Source organism: Coloeus monedula, assembly GCF_965178545.1.
Source record: "Coloeus monedula genome assembly, chromosome: 6".
In the NCBI taxonomy this organism is placed as follows: Eukaryota; Metazoa; Chordata; class Aves; order Passeriformes; family Corvidae; genus Coloeus; species Coloeus monedula.
The window spans coordinates 27,741,964-27,765,036 of NC_138786.1; the positions used below are offsets into that span (position 1 = coordinate 27,741,964).

At 40.1% G+C, this 23,073-nt stretch overlaps 1 protein-coding gene across 1 annotated transcript; it reads right to left on the reverse strand.

Annotated features, from left to right (window-relative positions):
- On the reverse strand, positions 1 to 23,015 carry VPS39 (VPS39 subunit of HOPS complex). Its single transcript, XM_082284220.1, has 25 exons — positions 22,829 to 23,015; positions 20,994 to 21,059; positions 19,691 to 19,755; positions 18,893 to 18,935; positions 17,797 to 17,891; positions 16,478 to 16,576; positions 15,724 to 15,816; positions 14,030 to 14,213; positions 13,389 to 13,509; positions 12,909 to 13,029; positions 12,013 to 12,142; positions 10,689 to 10,831; positions 9,163 to 9,306; positions 8,447 to 8,588; positions 8,100 to 8,186; positions 6,074 to 6,147; positions 5,384 to 5,482; positions 5,012 to 5,129; positions 4,400 to 4,528; positions 3,825 to 3,927; positions 2,842 to 2,887; positions 2,338 to 2,487; positions 2,046 to 2,180; positions 1,397 to 1,488; positions 1 to 133 (listed from the first exon to the last, which is right to left on the reverse strand). The coding sequence occupies exons 1-25, from the start codon at positions 22,899 to 22,901 to the stop codon at positions 58 to 60; spliced, it is 2,628 nt and encodes an 875-aa protein (XP_082140346.1). The 5' UTR covers positions 22,902 to 23,015; the 3' UTR covers positions 1 to 57.
- Positions 23,016 to 23,073: the final 58 nt, after the last annotated feature.

The following is a 23,073-nucleotide window of genomic DNA, read 5'->3' on the forward strand; positions in this document are numbered from 1 at the left end:
CTTTAGTCATCAGTACTGAATTCCATGTGAATGTTGGGATTGTTGACCATGACAAGGTCAGGTGTCCAGTGTGTTGACTTCTTTGGAGCAGAAATAATGCACAACTATTGCATTAGGGTATCGAGCAAATGCACTGTAAAGAGAACAAACACAAACATCAGCTGTCAAGACAAACAGTTTTCCATATTTGAACAAGAGCATCCAAGTTGTGCAGAATCAAAGAGACACACATGATAGTGACACTTTTAAAAACTACAGCCTGAATATATTAAGAGGAAACAGACAAAAGAATTCTATGGATTTTGTAAGAAGTTTGCTTGGGGTTTTTAAAAATCTATTTTCATTTCTGTAGGCACACTTTACTTGGAAGTCACTGGGAACAAGTTAAAGACTGGGGGACATGCTTGCCCTTCAAAATCTTGTTGAACTTAACAGCACTAGAAAAATTCTAGACAGCCAAAACAATATTGCATATGCAAGCTTCAATTCTGATGCTACATGCTGCATGCTAAGAGCAAAAAATTTAATATGCATAGCAATATGTTTATTAAAATGTTTTGGGAAAAGAACCTTTCCCTATCATTGTTAATGCTACTGATATCTCAGATGGGCTCACATCAAGAAAAAAAAAATGACTAAGTCATGTAGCATTTCCCTCTAGTTGAAAGACCTAAAAACCAAGTGCAAATAAAATCTGCATTCTATATTAACCCAAAACTACCTACTAGGAAGGGTAGAAGAAAAGTTCAGATTCACAGAATATTCTGAGTTGGAAGGGACCCACAAGGATAAGAGTCCAACTCTTAAGTAAATGGCCAGTACAGGGATTGAACCCACAACCGTGGTGTTACCATGCTCCAACCAACTGAGCTCATGTCAGGGTCATTGGCACCCAAATCATCAAGCAAATTAGTTCTACTTTTAAACATCCTATCATATGTAGGCTACAAAACAAACCAGTCAGGGAGCCATAAAGCCATCAGATATAGAAAACTACACCTGTATCTTAGCTTAAAATTCTTCGTATCATCCTTCTCAATTCTAGTTAAGAAGCAGGTTCTTAGAAAGGCAGTGCTCTTATGAAGTTTTCAAAATTCAGTATGAGAGGCAATTTTATGCCTTCTAGAGTTGTGAAGTAAGAACTCTTAGGCGTTTCCAAAGGGATTTTATACTCCTTTGTTGAAAGGAGGATTAAACTATTGCAGCAAATTCACTGACCAAAGCTTTGAGGTCTCCCTAACGATACAACTGATTAATGTAATTTGTAATTCAAACACTCTTCAAATGGCTCCCTCATACTGCTGTTCTCTCTGGCTGTATATACATTCTGTTTTCCGACATTCTTAGTTCAAGTGTACCAGATTAATATTTGACTCCGTTTACCCAGCTCTCTCACCTGTTACCTATCTTCTTTTTACAAACAGTGCACACCTTCTCCTCTGTAATAATGCATTTTACTTGCTGATGTAAGATTCGCTCTTCCTGGACCTAAAGAAGAATAAAAATCCAAGCTGCTCAAAAAGCGATGCCACATCTTGGTCTGATGAAACTGCAAACCATCACAATGTTAAACTGTCAGTGGCCACATCTACATTACCAAGTTGTGCAGCACACAAGAAGCAGGTCTGTAGACTAGAGCAGATGGTATTGAACACCCAACACCCACACTATATGAATTGCAAGGTTTTACTTTCACCTTAGTCCACAGACTAAGGCATTCTAACCACTGAGGGGTATAAGGTGAACTACTGAACTGCTTCCTCTGGTTCGCTTCACTTGAAAGAAATCCAGTCCAAGCTGTCTGAGATGATTCTGCATTGCACACCACAGCACAGAGAGCAAAGACAAACACCTCATCCAAACTAAAATGAAAGTGCACACCATTTCCTGCAAAAAAGATGTTCAAGCTGCATGGTTCCCATTTAATTTCAGGTGCATTACAGCACCATCTAGAGGACACCCATCCCCTATAAGGAACAGTAAATTTAAATATTGACCCTATTTTAAAACACTCTTCCATTAAATAACAGGCGGGGGATGCTTACCCTCAGAAACTCTGCATGGAGAAGATTCTTGAGCACTTGATTAAATCTCTTCTTCTGAGCATTTTCTTCAAGGACTTTCTCTAAGAAGATGCGAATCTCACTAATCTGTGTATTTGCTGGGAGTAGGTTTATAGCCTGGAAGAAAGTTAGGAATAGTTAAAAAGGAATAGAGACCAAAACAGAATAGAAATTGACACACTTAGCTTGACAAAATCCATTGACTTGCCTACTCCAGTACCTTCTGTAATCTCCTGCCAACAGCACAGACTGAGTACTTACAGGCCTGACTTACCTTAGTGGTATCCAGTTTGCTGTGGTGCAGTTCCAAAACCTGCAGAGCAGCCTGCAGATTGGCTTGAGGCTCCAGCACTTCCATCTTGATCGGTCCCAGGCAATGAACACTGGGTGGGGAGAGATACATGCGGAGCAGGGACAGATAGACCTGCAGCAGGAAAGGAAAGCTCTGAAACCACTGCATGTATCCACAACTGGCAGGGCTGGTAGAACCCAACAATGGTACTAAGTTGTACCCATGCCATCCAAAATTCTGAACTGCTGATTTGAACACCTCTTGATATATGCTAAAATCCACTAATACTCTCAACAAAATCCACTGTAACACTCTCAACAAAAAACACCCTGCAATCATCCAGTAATCCCTAAATTCCAAGAGATTATACGTAAATTCCCATACACTACACAAACCCTGGAAAAGTCTATACAGAGCAAGAACTTTCAAGTCTTGAACAAAGTATGAATAGCCTTCTACTTCCTTACTGAACAAGAAGCTACTTACATCTTTGTTGCCATCTTTGTTTCTGTCATAATGTTTATGGCAGTAGCTAGAAGAATCAACAGAAAAGAATCAAGTCAAATACAGAAACAGTTATAGAACCCAATGAATCATTTTACGGAAATTAACATTTAAATGCTCTGACTACTGAAGTCATCCAAGTTTGGTGACAGCACATCTGATTCAGATCAATTCATCAAACTGCACAGCAGGATTACACCCTTTACTTTGCATTACAATGCTGAGAGAAGCAAAGTTTTCTGCAAGCATCCCACTTCCAGTCAACTTAAAAAGCCTTAATGCAGAAGCCAAATTTAATTCAGCTGTGTAAGAAAAAGGGGGGGAAAAGATCTCTCCAACTAAAAAACCTATGTGTGGATATATCTAATTAGTGTATCTGAATCACAAAGAGAAGCTGTTCATTAGTGTACACTGCACACCAGGGCTGAATTCCCTCTAACAAGCATTTGCTGAAAAAGCTTTAAAAACAACTATGTCAAACAGGCCCCAATGTTCAGATATACCTGCCAGTGTTGGGTAATTCTGTTTTTACCTGAGTACTTCTGATTCACTCAGGAGGTTCCCTAGCACATAACACGTAGAAAAACGCTGTATCTTTACTAAAGAGGATTCTTTTTTAACGTGGACTAGTGAACGTCTCTCCAAACAGAAAGGAAGCAAAACAACACACAAGTTCACAGACTAAGGACAGGTGGAAAGTAGTAACTCATTGATGATGGTCATATTGCTCTAAAGCACAACAACAGAAGAGCATGAAAAGGCAAACCTCAAGGGACAGCAGCATCATCTGTAACAAACAGATACCCAAATGAGCTTAGAAGTCAAGAAAATGTGAAAACCCGGATGATCCCGAAGACTTAGTTGTTTGTGCTCCACATATATCCTATCCATACCCTACACATCCTATCCATATGGCAGTAAGCAAACTAAGTCTTGCAAAAAAAAAAATTTTTTTAAGTCCTTACTTTTCAGCCATATTGGTGTCCTTCAAAATATGAACATAAATAAACAGAGCTTGCTCATGCTTCCCCATACGACCCAAGAGCAGAGCACGTTCTTCTAGGAGACCTAGTGATAGCATGAAGGATTAAATCAATAGTTACACAGAGAAATGACAAAATTAGTGACCAGACTAACAGAAGGAATTATTAATCTGTGCTCAGGCTACAGTTTAAGTCACACTGAGACTGTAAGTCTGTATTTCACATCAGTCTTCTCAGAAACCTTTTATGAATTCTTAAGTAACCTTAAGAAACAACAACCTTCAGATCTATTAAGTAATTCAGACTCATCAAAAAGTTAGGCTAAATAGCTGGGAGATACCAGAAGGTCTTAGGTCAACAGTTACAAGAATCCTGCAGAAACTGGTAAACCCAACTGTGCCAGCAAACACAGAGTTAGTATACACACCAGTGGCCTGCAACTACAGCTACAGTCATCTTCTTTATTTCTAGTTACCATGATTCTATGATAAGTGAGGAAGTTTTGCTGTACAATGCAAGAAGCTAGGGTTTAATTAACCTATGGAAACAGAACTCACCATCAAAGGGGAAGTCACTAATAAGTCGACTAGGTTCATACCAGCTAGACTTCTCCAGAAAAAGAAGCAGCTTTTTCCGGTAATCCCCCAAGTCTCCTCCTTCCTCCCCAGCAGGCACTGGAGCTCTATCTATATAAAAAAAAAACAACATAGGCCAAATTACTACAACCATTTCACTACACTAATACACAGAAGAAGATGAACAAATCACTATGAAGAGGAACTAAATGGTGAGAGAACTGTTACACAGGTTGGGACTGTCATGCACCTGCCAAATTAACTTCAGCTCCTAAAAACACATCAAGTGGCTGGTTAAAGCAATACTCAAGTTATTCAAAACCCCTCCCTACCCTTAACACACAGAAGTCAGAGAGCAGTAGCTGTCATTCCACTTAATTGTGAACAAAGCGTTGCTTGATCCCTTAAGATCTCTGAACCGGCAACGAACTAGACTGCCCTACAAACCCACAGCTTCTGTTTTCCACTTCCTTCCATCACTTAGGTATCTTATGCTGGATGTCAACAGGGAAGGCTTACAAAAATACGGAATATGAAGGCTCCCCTGTGCTGTCCCCTACCCCTCATCCTCCCACCAGAAAAGGCTAAGCATACCTGCAGGGAAAGAACTGAGATATTCCTTCATTAAGCCCTGCACTTTCTCACAGTACAGCTGGATCAGACAGTTGTGAAAATCCGCACCAGTTTCTTCCCAGACATGAATGATGTGTTCCTGTAAATACATGTTAAGGCTCAGCTGTAGACACTTTCTCTGGGAAGTAATTCATTATAAGCAAGCAACATGGTTGCCTTTACCAAGCTTGACTTCAGGATTTCATGTATTTTAATTATGTTTTCTTTGCACAACTTATGGCACAGCTAGTACTCCGTGAGACAGCATCAGGCTCCAACTCCTGGAGAACTAAAATCTTACATGTAACATTTTGTACTGAATGTAAAATGCACTAGTAGAGATTGAGTTCTTACCAGGTAAGGAATAGCCAAGCTTTTAAAATTTTCTACCAAGAAACTGAGCACTTTGTCGCGTGGTAAAGCTTCCACTTCAGGGAGGTCTTCTGTAAATATCTGTTAAACAAAATCTTATTCAGAGAATGGTGATTTTCTTTTTTTTTTTTTTTTCAAGTGCCACAGTGTATTTTCTCCGAGGCACTGAAGCCCAGCATATCATCATGTGTCCAAAGAGTAAGCACAAGATGTATAAAAAACAACTGAGCAGCTTACTCAGGCACTGAGAAGTTATTTCACATCTGAAAAGATTAACAAACATCCCCACTTCTGCCTTAGCGAACACTCTTCTCTTACAGAGCCCAACGCCTCCCAAATACGGGGAGTCAATTTTATAAGCAAATCAACATTTAAATACTCCATTAGGCTCTTGTGCAAAAGTGTGACATCAGTAACACTAAGTGTTGTGTCAAAGGTTCCTAGCTATTTATTACAATTATAAGGTTTTCCCAGAATGGAAGAGCATAAGAAAAAGTGAAAGATTGACCTGCTCTATCTACTGCTAACATTAGCACAGCACTGAACACAGAAAATACAAGTTATGTCTTTAATTGGATTTAGCATTAATCAGCTTCTTACAATGAGTTATCCCAATTCCATTTACTGTACTAAGAATCTCAGTTACAAGGTGCCTCTTTCAACCACACTTACCTTCAGTCCATCTTCAGGAAAATCTCTCAGCACCCAGACAGAGTAGGAAAATACCAAATGTAAGTTCTCTGTGCCTGGAATACAAAAAGCAGCAGTGCTCATTGTTAAAATCCTAAACATCTATCTACTCACAACACAAGCAGATGCTTTCAGAGCCAGTAAAGCTTAATTTACATGAAGAATCCAACTGTTGCTCAAGTCAAGCAAATCACTCATTCCAAGTTAAAGCCACAATTTCATTGCTTCACAAACATGATTTCAAACAGAAACAAAGATAACTCAAATAGTAAGTGTCATTAAATGTAAAGAATTCAGCCCAAAACCAAGATTGGTTGCTTTAACCACATTCCGAAAGTCTTCCCTTTCAGCTTGTTTTTATTAGGGTAGAGAAAGCACTGTACTTTTCACTTGTGTAACTTTTATTAGTCCATTTCCAGCCTGTCAGTCTAATGACTTCTATAGCAAATGGTAAAATACTTTATAACAAGTAGGAAACCATCCTAGTATTGAAGTAGCTAGCATAGAAACTACATGACAGGTAACAGCTTCTCAGCTTTTAGCAAAATGTAGGACTTGACCCTTTAAAAAGAATACTATTTGGTCAATCTGGTTCTAAATAGTAATAAAACATGTTAGGAAAACATGACTTTCCCCTCACCCTCCTGCTCAGAACCCCTGAGGCATTCACTGCCTGAACAAGGCAACAACTATACAAGAAACAGAAACTTATAGCAACCCTATAAAAAGGCAGGCATTGTTTGCTCTTCTCCATCCCACAGTATTTTAAAAAAGCGGCATCTTCATATGAGCAGTATTAAATAAATAAATAAATAATGCAGATGATGTGCACTATGAAGTAAAACAATCGAAATAGTCCCCAGAAGAGCCAATCTCAAAGTTTCAGAAACAAAAGTGTGACTTGGCAAATGGCAATAAACTTGTGGGTCTAAATTTTGCAGAACTCTATTAACTCTTCTCTGAATTTACAGGGCATGCTGGCCTCACAGGGAAAATTTTAAAAAAGGACAGGACAATCATGGAAGTAAGTTCTCATGTAAAACAGAAGTGTGACATTAATTAGAATAGCTCCCTGCCAAAGCACTGATCAAGCTGCCTTTGTTGAAATCCCAAGCAAATCAAACACGAAGTTAAAACCTACTCAAAACAGTGAAAATGTCAGGAGGAGAGGAAGAGGTCATTAAATAGCTACTAAAGCTTACTGATCATTTTACTAAAAGGTCAACATCACACTGCACCACAAAACAGAACAACTGGCTCCCTCAGCACATAACATTTATCTGCATGGGGCTTCATAGAAGTCACAGGCAGGGAATTTCTAAACTGCCTCAGCAACAAATCCTTCATTTAAATATGAGCTATAATAGGAAAAAGTCCTGCATAACACTATTTTAAAAGTTAAAAGAATAATGCAACACAGAAAACTATCTACCACCCCATCAAATACATAGTTCTCCTGCACACTGATAAAGCATATATTTGATGGCTGATCACACAATTAATGATTAATATTTGCTTTAATGCAATAAACAATAAGTGCTTATTCCATTAACACAAGGCAAGTATCAAATACACATCAGTAGTACAAACTTGATGACTTAAAAGACCATAGCTACAAGCCTGGAGGAATTTGTAATTACTTGAGAACCACCTAAGAATATTTCATTAAATGCCCAAATATTGATAGAAAACAGTCAACTAAAGAAGAGTTTCTACTTCACTCGGAATGATAAATCATCACTGGAAGAAAATTCAAATTACTATGGCCCATTTTCTCCCAGTAGATATTTTAATCAGAAATAAGGAATGTGTTTCTCTAAAAGAATTACATTTCAATAAAATTTGAAACCCTTGAGCTAATACTTGAAGGTTGCATTATGAAAGAAATCAAACAAGATAACAAGGATACCCTTTCAGCTTGATAGCCTCCAAAAAGCTGCCAAACAGTAGAATAACCACTAAGCCCAACAAGAATGATCACAAAAATACTGCTCTTCCTCACACTCACCCAAATGCTGCAGATATTGCACTGTCCTCTCATGACCCTTCAAAGGCGAGTTGGCTTTCTTTGACTGATCCACCAGTACCTGTAATGCTTTCAAAACAAAAGAAGTTCATTCCTTTGTAACTGCTAGTTCCAACATGAACCACAAAAAAGTGCATTTTTCCTGTTATGCTACTGAAGAAAAAACCAAGGTTTATTTTGAACATACAGACCAAATTGTAAGAGGTTTAATCACCAGATAGCAATTAAACATTGTCTTCAGAATACTGCCTGCTCACTGAAGACAAGTCAAAACACAATACAAAGAATACATGCTTCCACTCCTCCTCCTCTCCCAACCTCATACTTACCTTTCTCATGCAGACCTTTTTTCTCATACAGTATTATCAGCTCACTATATTTGTGTGCCTTCTTCAGCACATGCTCACTCTCCTCAATATGGCAGTGATTGTTCTCCAGACGTAGCAGTGGGGCCACCAGTGCTACATTTGTCTGCAAGCAAAAAGGGAGCACTTAAACTTCACTGGAAGTGCACCTTCTAAGTCTATACTACAAAGTACAAGTTAGAGAAGTGGGGACAGGGGAGGAAGGAAGCCTCATAGTATAAGAAAAGTAAGAAATGACAGTTTAACATCTTACAGTAAGGTCCATGTTAATTTCCATAATTTTGGGGACAGAAAGAAAACAACATATCAAAGCTACTCCCCTATAAGAACAGAGGTCAGGCTTTGAAAAACATCCTAAGAGCCAAGATCGTACTTTCTTGCATTTAACAGTACAAGGCAATAAAAGCATTCATTAGAACTTCAAAATACACAACCACAGCCACTTTATTTTGACAGAGGCAGCAACCAGGAACAGACACATCTGCTCCATTCCATAAAACTGCTTCCTGACCAGTGAGCAAACTAGTTAACACTCAAATTTTACAATTCATTTCTAGATCAAAGACAGAGAGTTGTGTGAGAATTTCTGAAGTAGCTCCTTATCCTCCTTCTTAAATGTTTCAGTCTGAAATTCCAACGGAGCTCACGTGGCAAAACCTCTAGGTCACAGAGAAACTCACATGCAGGTAACACTTTAACAGAGTGGTATCAATGATTTGTAGCAGCTTCTTTTTGGATTTGATTGTGGGTGTTCCTTCCATGAGGGGTGAGGTACTGGACTGATGATCAGAATCATTTAGCTTCTTCACTAGCTGACTCCTTTTCTGCAGGACATCAAATGAAATTTTAACAGGAAAAGGCCATGGATTTCTACATCACACCTCAGTACATATAACCCACCAACTACAAAGATTAAATTAAGCCAATTTAATAACTTGTTTTAATCAATTGTTTCCCAAAGAATTTTATTGTTACTAACCAACACAAACTTTACAACCATAGGCAGGTGTATACATTTGTTTTGCATATTTATAGTTTTGCAAAATGTCCAGAGTCTTGAGAAAATTGTCAGAAGGAAATTCTGTTAACCTCAACAGACACTTTAGAGAAGTCAGGAAACATTTAAAACATTTGGAAAACAATTTAGATTTTGCACTACTAGGCAAAAAATTATCCTCCTTCAGACACATCTAGTAAGGATGGCAACCAAGCAATTCAGGTTCCAGTTACAACAAAGTAAAGAGGGCAGGAAGTTACAGTACCCATTAATTCCTGTTCCACCTTTTACTGCATGCCCTCAACCTATCTCCTGGAGAGAGTGCCTTTCATAATAATCACTAAACAAAACAAAAAAATGAAGTGCTCAGGTCCTCTTCAGAAGGATAAAAGGAATAAAATACTGGACTCGTATTCAGATCCGATCCATAAGTAAATTTTGTCCAGTCACACGTGATGTTTTCCACATATCTGCGGGGTATCTCACGTGTTCCACTTCCCCTGCTTACTCAGGAGCTGCTGCCGTATTTTCCAGCCATGAAGACAACCCATTAAGGCTAACATGACAGAGCTGGAGTAGGTGTACTGCTTCCTGCTCATCAAAGATTGTGGGGTATGCCCAGCCCCTGCCCTGGAGGGATGTCTGCTGAGATAAGGAGATTGCACAATCGGCCAGCAGGACTCCCAGGAAAGACAACCACTTCTTTGGTCACGGCAAGAAAAGACAGACCCACAATCCTCTGGGAGACCCTATGCAGATCCTTTGTAACCCAGTGGCCTTTACCCTCTGAGACCCATCCCCTGTATCCCTATAAAAGCTGGCCTTCTGCCCCTGCGAGACGGAGATGCTGGCCCATAGCTCCCCTTCACCGGAGTACGGATAATAAAGCTACCTTGTGTGGAACCAGCCACACGAGCCTCTCGTCTCTGTCCCTGGTCTGGCCTGGAGGCTGCCCTGCAGATCTGAGCTGAAACCATGAGCTGACAGTCACTAAAGAGCTGACAGCCTCTGCACGGGCCCTCCTGCCAGCAGCTGAGAGGAAGACACCGGGCCTCGGGAAGGCGATTCCTTTCGGGACCATCTCCCCGGACCGGTCACCTCTTCCTCGGTCAGAGCTACTGACCCCTCACCAGCTGTAATAAAAAATAACCAACAAAGCATGCTAGAACTGAATAACCCTGCTCTAAAACCAGGTAGAGGAGCACTCACTTGAGTTAGGTAGTCTATCAGAGCTAAATGTGCCTTCTCCAGCTCTGCCCCAGAGAGCCCTGGCAGGGGGTTGGGATACTGTAGCTGTTTCCTGTAATCTGTGGGCAGGAGGTCAGGATACAGACCCATCACATGAGTGGGATCTACACAAAAAATAACTAGTATTAGTAACCATTCATATTAATTTTGCAAACTTAGAGCAAGCTTATCTTTCTAACAGAGAAGTCTGTAGTCTACTGGTGCATCCACAAGTTTCTAGAGCCTAAACAAAATTTGCTCATTACAGAAAAGAAGCTGTACTATGCAAAAGAAGCAAGAGAAAAATGTGTTTCCAAGTCCAAGCATGGGAACTTCCAACCTGTGCATTTGGCACACTTGGAGGACAAGCCATTATTATAATCTTACTGCTCTTCTTGCAGAATCCTACTATTAACCACTCTGACAGTAAGACAGGATTTCTAGGAACAAGCAATGTTTTAAGAGAAGATTTACTCTGCTTTTGAAAAAAGAACTAAATAGTACCATCTGTAACTAATGCCCAACTGTTTCCAAAGAGTTTAAGCAAATTCAAAATTACTATCCTCTAATTCAAGCTCAGAATATTTTGAGTTCTTAGTTCTTGTCTTTCACTGTAGTTTTCCTAAGTAAAAATTATAAGTGTCATGAAAAAAAGTTCTAGGTTTAAATGCACATGAGATGTCTGTCACCAGTAAAAAGAATCTCAGTCTTAAGCACTGTTCTACGACACAGTTCAGTCTTCAAGTATTCTTCCAATAGCCCTAGTACGACTCAGAGGAACAGCACCAGAGACTGTTGTGACTTCCAAAAGCACAGAAAAGTTTCCTGGTTTCAGCATCTTGGCTAACCCAAGGCTTAAGGGGCCGCATCTGAGTCCAGTGATTTTGCAAATCTACAGATGTTCCTTACTTTTCATTCCAAGCTACAAGTAGGCTTTTAGCAGCTGCTGAAACATTCACCTTCAAAGGGTCTGTGCACATGCTATATATGCTTTAAAATACCCTAGAATACAAATACCTTCTGTAAAAAGGGCAAATTCCTGATTTGATTTCATTTACTAAGTGCAGTTAATTACGTATTTCATTGTGTTTAATTGTATAGTTCATTAAGTTATTAAGTAATGAATTACCAGCTCCACCAAAAAATAAATAAATAGCTGCCTAGGCTATTTGCTGTTCACAGGCGACTGATCTGCACAAGATAGCACTGTTTTAAACTAAAACAAAACAGAAAGCAAACAAAAAACCCCATAAAATAGCCACTGAGTTTGATTTCATTCCTCCTAACTGCCAACCCAAGCATTTACCTGTACCAAGCTTGGCAAAAACTTGCATGGATTCATCAAAACGCTTCTGGCAGAAAAGGTTGAAGGCAAAGAGGTTCTTTATGTGGTGAATTTGTTGTCGCTTCTCACTATCTGAATCATCTTTCATTTCCTGCATACATACAAATTAACAAACATTAAAAACTCTTGGGCCTCATGAGAGAGAAACACCCTAGAGAAATAACAGGAGCATTATCCTGTGGAGAGAGGAAGAAAAAAGATAATCTCTCAAAGTGAACACTGATGGTGACTGTGTTTATTGTATCACTGAGATAACCTGGAGGGTCTGAGAGCTACCTTTGCTTACCTATATACCTGCTCTGTCACAGCAAATGGCTCTTCACTCATTTGCCTTTTCAAATTTTTTTTTCCAAGTCAGCAATTCAAAATGGAATTAATTAAGGGGGGTTTCCAGAAATCAAAAAATCCTAACACAGTAAGAGCAGTATAATTAGAGATACTGCATCAGCATCTCCAACAGATTATTGTTTCAGGAGTAATATTACCAAAAAAAAGTCATGTGACAAAACAAAACTCAGAACTCCAAGCTGTTTACATGCAGTCTGAAGACTTTGAAGTCCAGCTGACTTCAAAATCTAAAAGAAGGTAACCAATTTAACAGCTGAGATAATCTTTCATATACAAGATGATTTCTCAAAATCTAAACCACAATAAATCAATATGGAATAATGGCAGCACAAAACTAAAACCTCACTTAAAAAAGTCTAGAGTTTACCAGTTTGTGCGAAGTGGACAGCTGGGAGGTTACACTGACTGCCTGATTAGTGGACTCACTACAGTCAAGCAGATGACAAATATCCTTTTGTGTACTTTTGCACAATTGCATCCAATGCAAACTCAAGTTTTTGAGTACTTACTGCCAACTGCAAAGCCAACTCAAACTGTTTGTCCTGCAGAAGCTGCTGGATCTGCGTGGCTATGGACACTGGAATGAGCCTCCAAACAAAGTGATTACTTGCCACATATATAATGTTTGTGCTGTAAACAAGACAAAAAATGTCAATTATTAAGTTTCAGTGCTGAGAAAGAGGCAATACCCTATCTTAAAAAAACCAATCCTGGTTAATACACACATGGATCAATCCGAGAGCAACTGGAGCATTATTGCAGAGCAGAAAGAAGACTGTAGCTCCAGCATCACAAATTCTTAAAGACACTCAACTCTATCCTTTACTCCTCAAGGTATGGCCTCCACCAATCTCCATGAAAAGCCCAGCAGGCTGCTTCAATGGTACATCTTAAGGTGAGAGTTAGAAAAGCTGCTCTCCTGTCAGTTTTTCAAAGTGCTACATACAGCCAGCCAGCCTGACAGCAGTGACAATGAGTTGGATCAATACCCTCCAGAGGTGATGAAGCGCGGCCTCTGCAGCTCGATGCTCTGCACCAGCAGCCGGGGTTCGAAAGTGCGGATCTCCACGTACCTTGGCAGGACAGCAATGATGTAGGGAGGCTGGTGTTCTAGTCGTGAAACAAAGGAAAAATTTAGGTTGATTGTTCTCAAGCATTCCTTGAAACAAGCCATGACTTAAGGCTTCTCTTCAATTTTTCATCCCCTTGAAACATGTCCCTTTTTCATATTCAAAACAAAACTCAATGCCTGACACTGACAGCAATTTGCTAACAGACTACTACCAAGCCTTTCACTCATCCTTCAACATAAGGAAATTCTGAGGCACCCAGGTGCCCAGAACTAGTGTTTTAACACACTATCTTCCATTTCAGACCTTGTCCCTTTATAAAAGACATGGAATACACCTATTTTATAAGGAGAGAGGCCCACAGACCACAAGGAAAGAAGGCTAAGAAGCAAAAACAAACACATGAAACCTTCCCAAGAGTACAACTTAGAATACTGTAGAAACTGTCACACTCCAAATCCAGCTGGTTTCAAAATACTGGGAACATAATGATTTTATCACATACAAAAGAGTAAAGAATCAAAGTTTAAAAAAACCAAAACCAAACTGCTACTTCTCACCCATGGCTATAGGAATATCTGTCCAATTCAAGGCACATTTCTGAGTACAGACCCCTTCTTCATTAAGCACAACTGTTAGATCATCTTGGCCAACTGCAACTTTTCCATCTGCTACAGGAGCTACTAATGGTTCCAGCTGCTTCCCTGTGGGAAACAGTTCTTTGATAGATCCTTTTCCATCCACCTAGGATAATGAACAAAAAAAACCGTTTTGCAAAATAACCTTTTATTTCAAAGCTGTGTAATACTAAAGCAAAAACCCCTAGAGGGATTTGCCCAGGATAATCACTAACAGGACAAGTGCAAATTTAAAGAGAATCAATAAAAGTTTCTGGATATCCTAATTTATCCTGCTTATACATCATTCTGAAATAAATTATTACTTTTGTGTCTGAGATAATGTACTCCTGCTACTGCAGTAGCAGCTGAGCACATCACTCATACCAGTTTATAAAATGCATAATAGCACAGCAGCAAAATCAGCTGAAGTGTCCAAACACCTCATTTAGGCCAAAACTTTTAACACTGTTTTATTCTGGCATGAGTGAGCACTGCCACATAAAAAAACTAACTATAAGCCTAGAAACCTGCCCAGCCTTTTTTCCCCTGTCCTAATCGCTCATTCTTCTGGTCACATGCTATAGTGGGAACTGAACACACAAAAAATTGCTGCTTCATGAGCTGATATAGCAGCAACCCAATGCCACCAAAACAGAGAATCCTTCTTCAACTCCAGCTACACTTCCCTTCTACTGCTTCCCTTGCATTACAGCTCAAGCATTTAACATATCAACAGCTAGCCACCTGAAAACACCACCATAAAAACATGTGTACTTTTCCTGCCTATTTAGTGAAATGAAGCTATTCAAGGACAGGTCAGCCAAGCACCAGAGCCAACCCACAGTAAACACTTGAACAGCTGGTCTCCACACTGGTTGCCTGGGCAGCTACACAACTCCTATCACTAGAATGGCAGAAATCAACATTTAGGAGAGCACTGCAGAAAGGCATCCCTTCTTTTGTGAGCAGCATCAGTTTCAAGTGACTGTAAAAATTATGTGCAGTTTTCCTGTTGACTACAGATCAGTGTTGCCACTCATGTACGTACATGTACATGTATGGTGCACCTCATCTTCACCTTATTTTCCTATAATATCTGCAGAAACCAATTGTAAAGGCACAAAAAAGAATTAACTATAGCTGTAAATGAAGTCTAAGTGGAAACTGTAATATTAAATTAACAGTAAGTTCAAAGACTTTCAAACGAACTATTACAGTTCAGCTGGAGAACGAAAAATTAAAGAATGGTTAAGCTGCTCTGTATGCCAGATGAGTTATTCTTGGTCTCCTCTTTTTCCTTTTAGAACTAATCTGGTATCTTAATACATTAAATAAAATGCAAACTGAGCTTACACAGACTGTTGCCAAACCAAAATGTATCTTCTCCAATTCCTTTTTTTCTGCAAGAGCTGTAAACACTGGTCTCAACAGCAACAAACAGAGGATCAGTTCCTGACAAAATATCAGTTTAAAAGGACAGGCTTAGACTGCCCCTTTCAAAACCACAAATAGCAGGAGTACCAGCTGCTGTTTTTCATAAATCTGTTAGCTAAATTCCTGAACACAGGAGCAGCCTCCATAGTGTCCACTGCTATCCGAATCTTCTTAAAACACTATTACATAGCCCATCTTACCCGTATCAGGTAATAGTCCCTCTTGAAGCCTACACAGATGGAGTTTTCACACCAGGCCATAGACTTGGGTACATCAGGTACACTGAAGTCCCCCTGAGGAAAACAGGTTAAACTGGTTGTTATGAACAAAAAGCAAGTCAAATCTGGCAACACAGAGCGTAACAGGCTGCTCTCTTGTCAACATTCCCCACCACCTGTGCCCAACACCTACTGCTCAAAGAATGGCAGTACTGAGCTAAAAGGCTGGATTCATGCACAGTGAAGAGGTGTGCTTTGAGTCAGCCGGTCATTTTCTAGTAGGGCATTGTAGCTGAAAAAGCCTCTACCCATTTCACTTCGTTGCTTTTTACCATTCCAGCATTGACAACTGCAGCTCTCTACACTCGTCAGTAACTATCTTCTGACTTAATGACATACTTGAAAAATTTTGAGTAGAAGTGCACCCACTTCCATAATGGTTTTGTAAGGTATTCATTCTTATACATTTCACTGACTTAAAAAATACTACAACCAGAATGTTAAAATATAGGACACAGCCATTACTTTAATTTTAACTGTATTAATGCCATTAACTGTGATTTCAAATATGTATTTTCACTTTTATTTGCTGCTTCATTGTTAAAATCTCTGCAGAACCAACCATCAATGTTTTGAAAGTCACCAGTGCCCACGTAACAGGGACTGCATAGCAAACAGCAAAGTGCAACTCCCCTCCCTGCTGAGACATCCTGGCTACAGAAAGAACACAACTCACCTGTAGTTCATGGAATTCTCTGTCCTTCCAAAAATAAAGCTGTAGCTTCTTGCGCACTGCCACACACATTCTCAGCACCTCTTCCCCTGTATCTGATTGCTGTGAAAACAGACAGGCTTAACTTACAGGCACTCACAAAGAGGCAAGTAAGATAAGACAAGGCCAAAAGAAGCCTCTGCTAGAAGCAAAGCTGTCCACTGACGAACAGCTTTGTTCATGCATGCCAGAAGGGCATTCCCTAAAAAGGAAGCATGGGAGGGGGAGGAAGGAGGCAGGGGAGGTGGCAGGATACTTAAAAATGAACTTTGACAGGGATTGTGACATCAAGGAAAGCCAAAAAATAAAAGAGCACCAAAGGCATACTGACACACACACAAACAGAAGATAAGTAGAGAGCTATCAGTCCAACCCTGAAACTAGGATAAATAGTTGGAACTCTATGCAGTATAGGAGAGGTGAGGAGATGGAATAACACAAAGAATGCGTTATACTAACAGATAAAACCATTAATAACTTCTAACCTGTTGGAAGTTTCTTAACAAGAAATACTAGGAAAGCTAAGTGCCTGGACACACAAACAACAAGCCACTTTGCAATGACCAGATGTAAAGGTGTTTGGAAAGACATTACTTTTTATGTCTAGAAAACCCTAAGTACTTCCTAGAAAATTATTTAACACCAAGATGCAACAGGGCAAAAAGATAAAAAATTATGAAGAGCACTAAACCATCTCTTCTGACTACAAAAAAGGTGTCTTTTATGCAGGCTGAGAAACTCACTTAAATAGAAATGCGTCACTTAATAAACCAGAGCATATGAGCAGAGAACTGTTACACCTTACAGAACCATTTTATGGCTTGAATCTATCACAACGGCTCTAGGACTCCTTGGGCCAATAAACAGAAACAAAAACACAAAAACACCCAGTGACAGAGTTGCTTGCAGAAGGGAACACGATGAGCTAGTACACTGGCAATGCAAGGAAAGGGAACAGCTTTTATATTAAGCAGCCCTTTCAAAGCAGAAGACAGCCAAAGTTAGTATAGGACAAAAATGCCTTGAAGTCTTGTATCAAAAGTTCTGTATCAAAATTACAATCACAACAGGCACAGGAAAATACCTTATCAAGCAGTGAAAGAAAAATAATTAAAAATTGTTGCCTTAAGCAAATGTAGTAGGTACTAATTTTAAAAAGCATTAGTACCCAAAAAATCTTCATCTAACACAAAATTAACAAATCTAATCTATACAGCAACATGAAAAAGGAATCCTTATTACAAACAGTAAGGACATCTGTGCAGCTGTATTCTTCCCCTTACCTGGAGATCACAAGTGAAGAGAGATGCACCTTTTGCCTTGGAAATTGTGGTGATTTGTTGAAATGTCAACAGGTCATGGACGTAAATGTTATTTTCTGTTTTAAATAAAATTCCAATTATTATTTAATATTTAATACATGTAGAGTCATTGCTAATTCAAATAAGTTACTGTATTTTATGTTTATATAAAAAGAACTTGCGAAACTAAGAGCTGCAAGAAAGGAAAAGAAGTGTTTTCCCAAAAGTTGAAAAATGCTAGGGCACATACAAATACAATAAATGCAGAAAAGATGACTAACACCAGCATTGGTAGAACTACAGGAAGGTACTGCTAACCAAGCAGGGGAAGGCAGAGTGGAAGGGACAGCAAGCAGGCCAGAACAGAGCAAGTTCAAGATGGAAGATTGCATGAACAAAGACCATTTTGAACTGGCTCCTGAAATTAGTGGAAAGTGAACAGCTGAAGATGTAGGGTACTGTGGTCAAGGTTTTGTAGGCATGAGGAAGCAAGCAGCAGAAATCTACACATGCTGGAGCTGGAAAAGCCAGGACTTGGAGATGATAAAGAAGGGAGTAGTAACATAAGCAAAAAAAGATATTAGAAGATAGTAAGTTAAGAAATGATAACCAGAGCCAAGCAAACTTAAGTCTTCCACGAGATAGTAACAGATCACATCTGCATATAAAGTGAATTTGGTGTAAGACATCAACAGTATGTTTGATACACCAAGCAAATTTGGTCAGAAGTTTTAGTTCCTATCATACAGTGCACACACATGAATGCATATTTGTGTACATACAGATGCCAATACAACCTGTATTTTACACAGACACTCTAGAGCATGCATGTACTTCTTCATTCCTAGTCACAAATCAGCATTAAGGCTTTCTTCTCCAAGCTGGCTTACAACAAGCCAAGCTGCTTCTCTTATCTATGCTACTTAATGCTTCCTCTGCAAAATGCAAAGCTAAGTTCTACACGACAACTTCTCAACAACCAGACTATTATGCAGGTGTGTGGAAAGGGTGCCACATTCAGACAGGTAACTGCATGAAGAAGAGCTTGTTAAATATTAAAACACTTTCCTTCACTTACCTAATAGACTGACCAAAATTTTAAATTGAGAAACAACATGGATCTGAAAGGGAGAATGCTGTTAGTGACTCCATTCATAAACTAAAACTCTGAACAAGACTTGATTATAGATTGTCTAAGAAAATCTCAAAATAATGAGAACAGCAAGGCAGTTTTCCATGCACAACCTTCCTTCACCTATTGCACCTCTTTTCAGTTACACTCACCTTTCACAAGCTGGCACACAGCACTAGCAACCTAGGCTAGTAGAAAAAGCTGTAACATTTGGTGTGTTACAAGTACAAAAGTACTTCTAAAGGATACATAGAGTGTTGCATCCTGAAAGAGGATGCATAATCTTTAAGGTGTTTTCCCACGAATCAATATAATCATTGAGTGCAAGTTCTCAAAAAGAAATAGCAGCAGAACTGGCAGTTACTTTATTTCTATATTTCAAGTAAGTGGAATTACATTCACATTCCTATAGGATTTCATCTGAGAGTCAAATAATACATTGCAGCCTGTTGGTGTATTACCATCATTTTTACAAATATTCTCAGTCAGAGCAACTGAAGACTTATCGCTAACAAAAGCCAAAAATAAACCTGGAGGTTCCAATTCTTTGGTTTCTGACTTAGCAATCAAGCCAAGCTTATTCCTATTATGGGAAGGGAGGGCAAAACATCTGGCTGTTACACCCCAGGAGAATCTACAGCTTTGGGAAACTTTGTTAAGCATAGCAGAGATTGCAGATGTACATTTGATATTTCATTTATTGGCTGAAAACTGTCCCCACACCAAGAAGATGGTATTTCCTACCTGTTGAATCTTCTTTGAGAAGTTCTTATTGGATTTCTCTAATGTCACTTCAAACCTATTGCAACCTATCAGAAAAATTGAAGAGAGTATGTAAATTGAAGTTGCTCATGACTGTGTATATCTTACACCAAGTAAATTACAAATAATTATGAAAGCAAACTTGGCCACTTAACACTGGAAAAATGACACTTTAACATATCTGGGCTAACTTTTACATCATACCTAAATGCATCAGAGGGCCTTCTACACAGGTGAAAATGTAAATTACACTTCTTGTACCCAGCTGAGGGCCTCAACAATAGTTACATTTCTGCCTTGCCCAAGTTTTACATTTCAAGCGTTATATTTAAGTAATTTGAAACCCAGAGATACAAAGATACCCGTAAAGACTTTATCCACACTAATCAAATATCAGTAACTTAAATTGCTAGGATGCACATCACTGCAAAGTAGAAGAGGAATAAACACTACACCACATGGGTTTAAAAGGAGTTTTAGGGAGAAAGACTTACAGACACTTTCTGATGACATAACCTCTCCTGGCATTGATGCAAAAAAGGAGAGAAATTTACCATGTGAGATAAAACACTAGCAATTCAAGACTAGCATGCTCCAATTGGACAGACAGCCTACAAGTTTCAGTAAAATCAAGCTGAACCCAGCCTCTAGAACCCACATAGCTACAAATGAACATATTTCCAAGAGCTGATGAGCCTGGAAACTTACATTTGGTGTTTACTTTCCTGTGCCAAGCTACACAATATTCCTGCGTTCAATAACATCAGTTTCTACATAATAGCTGGTAATGTGAAATACAACCTCTTTAGTGAAAACCAATTGTAACTAAACCAAAAATAGAATAGTTCTATTTGTGGCATTCCTAGAATAGACTATGAGCACTTAAGACTGTCAAAGAGGCAGGGAAAGAGTAAATACATGACAAAACTAGTTGGCAGGTATCCCTCTTCCCCATCTATGATGCTCATGGACCCACTGAATATATTTGCTCTTTCACTAATCCAGTCCTTCATTAAAAGATAACACACATCAAAACTCTGGCAATTGGCACGCTGCACTGCTTTTACACATATTTATGCACTGTATTCATAAAAATTACAGTAGCTTACTATAAATTTAAACACAGAGAAACCTGATATAAAACACATTTTACATACAGGAAATGCTACATAGGAAAAAATCAGCAAATAATCACACTTGTGTTAAAATGACTACAGCCTCCAAAAGTGCAGAAAATAAAAATAAGATAATCAACTTTTTTGTGCTGTTCTTAAAATCAACTTACCTGCGTCTTTCTTGATCCTGTAAAGCAGAAGATGCCCTTGTTTGGTACCAACAAGGAGCCATTCCTCTACAAAGACAGGAGAAAAAGAGGCTAATTAGTTCCACAAATGCTACCCTTCACAGCTGTGCTGGTTTTGGCTGGGCTAGAGTTAATTTTCTTCACAGTGCCTATGATGTGGCTGTGCTACATTTATCAGAACACTTGGAAACTTGCTTCAAACACCAAGAAGGACTTTCTGCAATGACTACACAGTTCTCCTATCATCTCTCCAGTGGAAGTGCACAGAAGTAGCTTTAACTCTCAGGAGAGGCTAGGCAAAGATCAGGCAGTAAAACAGAATAAACAGCCTGACCATCACATTCCACTAGTTTATACAAAGGTAAAGAAGCAAACCATTGCATCTTCCGTGCAATCGAAAGAGGCAATAAACTATTCTTCAGACATTATTATCTCTCAGAGAGGAACAGTGCTACATAAGGGGAAGTACTGTCAGAAAGAAAAACAAGGAGTTTATGTGGGTTAGATTGTTAGTTTTTTTAACAGTCAGGTTTTTACAGTGTCTCTCTGAAACAGTCAGCTATGTTTGGAAGGACAGTGTCAGCTTTGCTTAGGTGACATTTGGATTGCTTGGACAACCAAGAATCATTCAAGATTAACAAAAGAGGGCCTTTATATACAAACTCTATGGCAGTTTCAGACGCTTCCTCTTTACAGCATTTACACCATACAAAAAGCATAGAATTTTTAAAGTGTCGCAAAATATAACTGAATTTCTTCCTCATTGAATATCATATAGGAAAGCAGCATACAAGAATATTTCTTTCTACATCCAGTACTCCCTCATCACCAAAGCAATTTGCATTTTAGTAAAATCTTGTTTCCTGCAAAACCTTTCTTCTACTAGTTGGTAGAAAAAAACATTGTAGAGATAGAGTTGCACGTCTTTTACAAAACCATACTGCTGTAAGTCTATATGTTTAGGCTTTTTTTCCTAGTTCAGCAAAATAAATGCTTTCAAAGAGAGAAAAAGATAAAAGCTGCAATGCAGGAATAAACTATCTTCACATCCTCTCCAGTACATAACTCTGTCATAAACAACCCATGTATAACTGGAGCATTATAATTCAGGATATAACTCTTAAAACAATTTCTTAAAACAATTAATCAGGGTCACAATACTATCATGTGTGGAGCTTTTTTAATTGCCGATTTTGCACGACGGTAGTACATCTGATGGTACCTGCTCAGGGCTTTGAAAAGCCTTATCAAGCCTAATCATTAGGACAGCTGGTGCAGTCACCTGACCAAAATCTTGACTCTCAAGTACGCCCAAAAATATAACCCTCAATTATATATCACTAACACGTGCAAACATATCCGAAATCTAAGACTTCAAGACACCACCAGCCCTCCAAAACAAACTTAAGTCAAAACACAGAGAATGCTTTTTAGCAAGAAAGTAGCCGGCCCAGGGTTACAGCCCCGGAAGCCCTGGCAGCCTCCTCGCAGCCGGGCGGGCAGGGCAGGCAGGGCAGGGCAGGGCGGCCCGCGACCGCCGGCACCCCCGGGAGCGGAGCTCGGCCCGGCAGCCGCCGGCACCGGCACCGCCGGGACCCGGGGCACGGGAAAAGGCTCCCGCGGCCCGGCACGGCCGGCCCGGCCCAGAGAGGCGGCAGGGCCGCGGCCGCTCCGGGTGCCGCTGGCCGGGGCCGGGCGGCGCTGGCACCCACAGCCCGCCGCAGGGCGGGGCGGGGCGGGGCGGGACAGCCGCAAGAACGCCACCCGGGACGGGAGAGAGGAGCGGCTCGGGCTGCGGCGCGGCCCCTCCGGCTCACCCCAGGCCGCCAGGCAGTCGATCTGTAGCGGCAGCTTCTCCAGGATCGGCACATGCTCGAAGGCGTCGTGCATGGCGGCGGCTCCTCCGGCCCCGGCTGTCGCAGCGCCCGGCCCAGGGAGAGGCGGCACCGGCGGGGCCGGGGAACTGCCCCGACGGGAACGGTCCCGACGAAAGCGTCCCCGGCTCCCGCCCCTTCCGGCAGCGCCCGCGCCCGCCCGGGGCCGCTTCCGCACCACGGCCCCG

Coding starts and splice junctions, on each gene's coding strand:
- VPS39 (XM_082284220.1), bottom strand. CDS start 22,901: ATGCACGACGCCTTCGAGCATGTGCCGATCCTGGAGAAGCTGCCGCTA. Junction 13,510..14,029: donor AGATATTCCTATAGCCATGG/GTGAGAAGTAGC, acceptor TTTCACGACTAG/AACACCAGCCTCCCTACATC. Junction 4,529..5,011: donor TCTCAGTTCTTTCCCTGCAG/GTATGCTTAGCC, acceptor TTTTTTATATAG/ATAGAGCTCCAGTGCCTGCT.